Raw genomic sequence first — 7568 nt, forward strand, 5'->3', positions numbered from 1 at the left:
TCTCATTCTCTCTCTCAAATAAATAAATAAAATCTTTAAAAAAAAAAAAAAAGATTTTATTTATTTCAGAGAGAAAGAGAACATGAGAAGGGGGAGGGTCAGAGGGAAAAGCAGACTCCCTGCTCAGCAGGGAGCCCGATGCTGGACTCAATCCCAGGACCCTGGGATCATGACCTGAGCTGAAGGCAGATGCTCAACTGACTGAGCCACCCAGGTGCCCCAGATTTTTTTTTTTTTAATTAAGAGCTGGCGTTGGAATATAATGTGACGACAAGATTTTTGGTTATTTATTAAAAATAGGGATAGAGATGAGTATTGCAGAGAATTGATAGTAAGTAATAATGAGCAAGTATAAGACAGCAGATACTGACTTACGCAGAAAAGTTTGGCAATAAGAGGATGATGGTATAAAGGAAAATACATGTTTGGGTTTTTTTCCCTAGCTTCAGTAAGGTGGCTTAGCATGTTTGTAGATAAAGGGGAAGAACTTATTAGAAGAAAGGAAGAAATAATTGATAAATTCTGAAAGGAAAGAGAATGAACAGATACAGAATGGTAAAAGGGGGTTAGGAAGCTATTGAACTTGAGTTGCAAAAGGAGAGAATTGGGGAAAGTTTGGATCTAGTGACTTCTGACTTCTCAGTCCAGTATGAGAAGGCAAGATGATTTGAAATGGAGAGGGTTGGGATTGATTTGGAGTTTGAAGGAAAGGAGAGGACATTTTTTAAAAACCCATGGTTGATAGGTGGTTCACTTCGGTGGATTTGTATGTATAGAATTCCTCTAATAAAAGAAGGCATGGGGCATAGGTTTTCTCCAGTGAGCAACCAGCTATATAGCATAGTGTTTGAGTTACTGAAAATTAAGATTAAATTGGAATAAAGTTGGGCAGAGATATAGGTATCCTGTTGCATGTAACACTGTCTGGTAAACTTTCCATACTACTATGGCAAAAACCCAAGTGTTGGAGTGTCCTGAGGTGCCAATGTTAAAAGAAAGACAAAGCATCTGATAACCGGGTACAACTCTGCGGAAGCTACTGGGGAACTATCATCTTTGATAATGAGCCTTACATAAGCAGCCATCTTTAGATTTGCATCAGTGCAAGAAATAAATTAATCTCCATTCCAATTGGGTCGTCTCTCTTATCTGCGTGCATCTTCTTTTTGGAGGCATTGCAAAAAACAATACTACATATTACTTGAGTAACCTCAGACAAATTGTGTAACTTTCTTAACCTTAGTGTCATTTTGTTGTAAAAAGTTGACATAATTATACCTGATCGGGTTAAGAATGAAAACAGTATGACAACCATCTGATAGATACCCAATTACGTTAATTTCCTTCTTAAGGAAATTGGTATTCTTTAATACCAACAAAGAAATTCTGTTCACTCAGGTCCTTCCTTTTTCCTGGCAGTCTCTCAGTTCTGATTGTTTCATTCTGGGAAAATGGATATTTTTCACTTGCTTCAGCCTCACTCCATTGATGTGCTTTATCTTTCCTGTTTTCCTCAGGTAGTGTGATTGACTCAAAAAGAGTGGGGTGCGCCTGGGTGGCACAGTCGATTAAGCATCCAACTCTTGGTTTCTCCTCAGGTTGTGATCTTGGGGTCATGGGATCAAGCCCTGCATCGGGCTCCACGCTGAGTGCAGAGTCAGCTTGAAATTCTCTCTCCCTTTCCCTTTGCCCCTCCCACTTCTGCTGTGTGTGCTTGCTCTCTCAGTCTTTCTCTCTCTCAAATAAATCTTTAAAAAAAAGGAATATTCTAGTTGCACTAACAGTGCCCAATCATAATTGGGATCAGGGCCAGAGTGACAGAATGGGCCTAGACCCCACAAGGCCAAGCAAAGAAGGGACCAACCCGAATTGTCTAGCCATTTACATTGCCCACACTGGGCTAGAAGTAGCTTCCTGTCATTGAAGTTCTTGGAAAATAACCTTTTTTTTTTTTAAAGAATCAAGATTACATCAGGGGTTAACAAACATGCCATAAAAAGGGAACACTTTAGGGTCCAGTAAGTTTGGGAAATGCTACCTCTCAAATTCACATGTATAGTTAAATGCTTTGGGAAATACCATAGTAAAGAAACCTGTTGAAGTTTATTCATCTCAGCATCTCCCACACTTACTAAACGAGAGCTCTCTTTTTTGAGAATACCTATTAATATCTCATGGTACTTCTGGTTTCCATCTGCTTTTTTCCTTCAACTGCCTAACCTTAGAAAGAGGTTGCATACCTCCCAAACATGTTAAGATGGGTAAGCTCTAGGAACTCATGTTCCCACATAACATTTTATTCTTTGCTTTATGTGATCTTCCAGGCTGAGCTTCTGTCTCCATACTTGTTCTGACTGATTTGTTTTTTCTTCCCATGTAGCCCAGTGCATGGAAAGCTAACAGAATGGAACACAAATCAGGATCCCTTTCCTCTAGCCGGGAATCTGCTTTTACCAGTCCAATCTCTGTTACCAAACCAGTAGTACTGGCTGGTGGCGCAGTTTTAAGCTCTCCTAAAGAGGTGAGTGAAGATAACACCAAGCAGCCTTTTCTAGAATTGCTATTTCCCATTTACTTATACTAAGATACATGGTGTGACATGTAAAGCTCTAATTCCATTTCCTTTGTAGCTGTGTTTAGAGTCATTTTTTTTTTTTTTTTAAGATTTTATTTATTTATTTGACAGAGAGAGATAGCTAGAGCAGGAACACAAGCAGGGGGAGTGGGAGAGGGAGAAGCAGGCCCCGCTGAGCAGGGAGCCCGATGTGGGACTCAATCCCAGGACCCTGGGATCATGACCTGAGGCAGATGCTTAACAACTGACCCACCCAGGTGCCCGCTCAGAGTCATTTCTTTACTGGTGATTCCCATTTGCATCCGAAGATGGGTAATAGCAGAGTGGAGTAGTTGCTCTGTAGTAGACTGGGGTCAGCCTGTGTTAGACTGGCATAAAGGATCAAAGAGGTGCTGTATATGCTATACATTCTTAACTGCAAAAACCCTGGAAAGCTGTGGGTTGCCTGGGTGGCTTAGTTGGTTGAGCCTCTGCCTTCAGCTCAGGTCGTGATGCCAGGGTCCTGGGATCAAGCCCCAGTCGGGCCCCCTGCTCATCGGGGAGCCTGTTTCTCCCTCTCTCTTCCTCCTCCCTGCTCGTTCTCTCTCTCTCTCTCAAATAAATAAAATCTTAAAAAAAAAAAAAAAAAACCCTGCAAAGCTGAAGTCTGTTTATTTAAATGAAAAGGATAGTTTATTTTAGGTAAAAGAGTGATAATTAGGCTACCAGATTCTGGAAATCAGTACCATGTAGAAGTGACCCAGAGAATCCCAGTTCTTGCATTTGCTGTCAGGAGCAACCTATTTGTGGTATTTGCCCAGAGTCCTTCCAGCACTACTCCTCCAATTGAGATCAGCTCCTCTCGCCTGACCAAGCTGACCCGCCGAACTACCGACAGGAAGAGTGAGTTCTTGAAGACTCTAAAGGATGACCGGAATGGAGACTTTTCAGAGAACAGAGACTGTGACAAGCTGGAGGACGTAAGAGCATAAGGCTTTTCTGGGGCAACACAGAGGTTTTCCTGTGTTGTGTATGTCCTTTTTTTAAGTCTTCAATTGGTCAGTGCTGTAAAAAATTGGTAAATTATAGAAGCTTTCATCAGTTAGGATTACATTTAATTGCAGTATAAGAAAATCTGACAAATAGAACTATAAAACAAAGAGGGTTTTTTTTTTGTATCCTACAACAGGAAGGTTAGAGGTTGCAGGCTAAGCAGGTAAGCTCATTGGGATTATCAGGAAACTTAACAACTTTTGGTCACCTTGGACTAGGGTAGTTACTGACCTCTATACTTCCCATCCGTATTCTGGTTAGGGAAAGGACAGCGAGCCAAAAAACCTGAAAGGCGATAATGTCCCTTTTAAAAATGCTTTCTTAAAAGCCACACCCTGCAAATTCCAGGAGTACAACATTGGCCAACTATGAAATGGCAACTCCTAGCTGCAAGGGACTCTAGAAAGGTGAACTTTTTAAAGGCTGAGCACAGTAGTTTTTTAGTCCAAATTGTTAAGGAAGGCTAGAGCATTGATGCTGCATCAGTATCTAGTAGCGTCTCCCACCACTGACATAACCTAAAGTTAAGATCCTGACCAGTTGGTATACTTGAGAAATCTTAGTAAGGTGAACAAGTCCTCATTTTTAAATGGGGAAAACCTGTGGGCTGAAGTTGTTTTCTGGAGAGCACGTTTCCTTGGTTCTGACTCCTTAATCTTGTAGATTGTGTATCTTGCCACAAAGGGTCATCGAACCAAGTGTGTCCTTCCCTTCTTTCAGTTGGAGGACAACAGCACCCCTGAACCAAAGGAAAACGGAGAGGAGGGCTGTCATCAGAACGGCCTTAGTCTCCCTATAGAGGAGGAAGGGGAGGTCCTTTCACACTCCCTGGAAGCAGAGCACAGGTGAGTGCAGATCAGATCACAGGGCATGCTGTGTATGGCCTGTAAGGAGCTTGAACATCCTTAAGACACCCCAGATGGCGTCTGGCCTACAGAGAGAAGTGTTCATGGGCCATAACTTGTTCTCTCTTTATGCCCCAGCTTGGCCTATTGCCCACTGGGCATTCCTTTACAGATTTGCCAGCTTTTTCACAACTTTCCTCTGCAAGGCTTTCATGAGTTTACTTTCAGACTAGGTTTATAACTCCATTTGGAGAAGGGAACCTATTTTCTAGGACCGTTATGCTGGCCCTTGGACCCTCCTAGCCCAAGTGAGCCTTTATAAGACCCCTTTAAAAGGCCTTGGGAGGCCATGCCTCCCCACGGATGGAGCTTGTTCTTTAAATGAGGGCCTTGAACATAGAGCAGCCAGCTGTTTGGGGCACCTGGATGGCAGATGGGGCCTGCCGTGTGTGGCAGTACCTTCCTAAAAGGAAGTTCCTGTCCTAAAGAACTTTAGAAGTCAGCAAGATCACAAGAGTATGAAGGAGACCACGGTGCCATGAAATTGAAGGAAGACTTAGGTACATGTGGAAATGTGCTGAATTGCTTACGAGAGACAAAAGTGAGATTTTTTTTTTTTTTTAAGATTTATTTCTTAGAGTGGGAGGAGGAGCAGAGGGAGAGGGAGAGAATCTCAAGCAGACTCCCCACTGAGCATGGAGCCCCGTCATGCACACGACCCTGAGATCATGACCTGAGCCAAAATCAAGAGTCGGCCACCCAACCGACTAAGCCACCCAGGCACCCCAAAAGTGAGATTTCAGGGCTCCTGGGTGGCTCAGTCAGTTAAGCGTCTGCCTTCGGCTCAAGTCATGATCTCAGGGTCCTGGGATTGAGCCCCGCATCGGGCTCCCTGCTCCGCGGGAAGCCTGCTTCTCCCTCTCCCTCTGCCTACAGCGCCCCTTGCTTGTGCTTTCTCTCTGTCAAATGAATAAATAAATTTTTTTTTTTTTTTTTAAGTGAGATTCCTTCCTCTGTTTTGTCTGTCAGAGAGGGCCCTTACATTTTGGCTCTTATGCAGTCTTATTTTCTGCTGCTTCTGTCTCCTCTCTGTAGCTCTTATACTCTGGAAAGAGCAACTGTGGAGATCCCTCATTTAATTCAAACACCTAAGTAGCCATAATTAAAGCTTATCCCACTGGGGAGGGGCACCTGGGGGTCCTGGAATTGGGCCCGTGTCGGGCTCCATGCTCAGCAGGGTGTCTGCCTGAGGATTCTCTCCCTCCTCTCCTCCCGCTTACGTGTGCATGCATTCTCTTTCTCTCTCAAATAAATAAATTTAATTAAAAAAAAAAAGACTTATCCCACTGGGGAGAAAAGAAAAATCCCAAGTGGGGTACTGTTGCCCCTGGGCGAGTAAGTTTTCTCTGGAAAGTTGTGGGCTTCCCACTTATGCTTAAAGATGTCATATTTTCTTTGCCTGACCTCCCTCTACCAGGTTATTGAAAGCAATGGGATGGCAGGAATATCCTGAAAATGATGAGAATTGCCTCCCCCTCACAGAGGATGAGCTTAGAGAGTTCCACATGAAGACAGAGCAGGTATGTCATAAACCTTCCCTGGAGATCTGTTAATGACTAGGAGAGAAAGGAACAGGGCAGCCATTGCCGTTAGAGAGCCTCAGTTTCGTGTGAGAGAAGGGACCTTGGAAAAGAAAATAAAAAGTAAGTTGCCATAGTAGAAATACAGAAGAGTGAATCAGTGCCTAGGCAACAGGGATCTCCAGTAGTGGATACAAAAACTGGGTCAGTAGTTAGCACATTCTAGAAAGTAGTATATTCTTTCATCCTGGCAGCTCTACCCCCTTATCAGAACCACAAGGCTGTGTTCCAGGGTTATGGGCTGAGCCCTGGGTCTCTAGGGAAGCAGGCTTATTCCCCCTGCCCAGCGCCTCCAGCCCTGTGGTTTCTCTCTGGTATTCTGGCTGGAGCCAAGAAACTACCTCTCAATTTATCCAGCAAATAGTTCGATGCTTCCTCTGAGTGAAACACTGCCAGATCCTGAGATTTATAGCAATGAACAAGGTAAATGGAGTCTACAGACTTCATGGAGCTTATATTCTGGTGGTATTTATATTTACATTTTACTTAACACTTATTTTTATTTATGGTATTTATATTTAAAGCACAAATAACAACCGTATTAAGTCCTATAAAGAGAAATTACAGCTGACATAAAGACTCTGCTACGCAGAACTATTCTCTCAATCGTTGTCATCACCTGAGAACTTGTAGAAATAGAGAATCTGAAACCCTGCCTACTGAATCAGAATCTGCATTTTTAAAAAAGATCCGTAGATGATTGATTTGCACATTAAAGTTTAAAAAGCACAGCTGTAAGAAATCTTGGATCTCTTAGAAGGGCCCCCTCTACATTCTGCCTAGAATTGAATACCTGCCTTTTCCAGGTCCCACTGCCAGTGTAGTCTTTGATGGTTTTCTTTTTTCTCTTCCTGCTAACCATAGCTGAGAAGAAATGGCTTTGGGAAGAACGGCTTTTTGCAGAGCCGCGGTTCCAGCCTGTTCTCCCCTTGGAGAAGCACTTGTAAAGCGGAGTTTGAGGACTCAGACACGGAAACCAGTAGCAGTGAAACATCAGATGACGATGCCTGGAAGTAGGCGTATAAATGCTCACAGATCTGACCCAGTAAACTCAGCTTGTGTGTTTAGGGAGTCTACAAAAGAAATCGTTCTTTTCCTTTTCTTCTGTTGTTGAATCCTTCATGCACAAGGGAAAATAATCATATCCCAAAGAGAGAGCAGTTGGCTTGTTTAGCTTTTGTTGTTGTTGTTCCTCCCTGTTATCTGCTTAATAGAGAGAAGTTTGTGTGATGGGAAAGATTTTTTAAATACACACACACACAGACACAGTATCTAGGGGGCGACACACGGGTGGGAGCTGCCCGTGCAGAGAGGGGAGGCTGCTCAGCAGCACAGCTTCTGCTGCCAGCCCTTGGGGCGCTCACCCCCGTGCTCAAGCAATCATTGTCAATGACAAAGTGACTATTGAAGTTATAATTGTATTAAATTAATGCTAATAATTTGGATATTTTATTTTATTTTTGGCTGCTCGGGTAA

At 43.2% G+C, this 7568-nt stretch overlaps 1 protein-coding gene across 1 annotated transcript; it reads left to right on the plus strand.

The window, feature by feature from the left end:
• The first annotated feature begins 232 nt into the window (after positions 1–232).
• Positions 233–7159, plus strand: LOC145718035 (vasculin-like protein 1). The gene is made up of 5 exons (XM_081809472.1): positions 233–2521; positions 3376–3534; positions 4328–4452; positions 5930–6032; positions 6957–7159. The coding sequence occupies exons 1-5, from the start codon at positions 2405–2407 to the stop codon at positions 7107–7109; spliced, it is 657 nt and encodes a 218-aa protein (XP_081665598.1). The 5' UTR covers positions 233–2404; the 3' UTR covers positions 7110–7159.
• Positions 7160–7568: the final 409 nt, after the last annotated feature.

Source organism: Leptonychotes weddellii, unplaced genomic scaffold, assembly GCF_054177405.1.
Source record: "Leptonychotes weddellii isolate Sample4059 unplaced genomic scaffold, ASM5417740v2 HiC_scaffold_10242, whole genome shotgun sequence".
Taxonomy (NCBI): domain Eukaryota; kingdom Metazoa; phylum Chordata; class Mammalia; order Carnivora; family Phocidae; genus Leptonychotes; species Leptonychotes weddellii.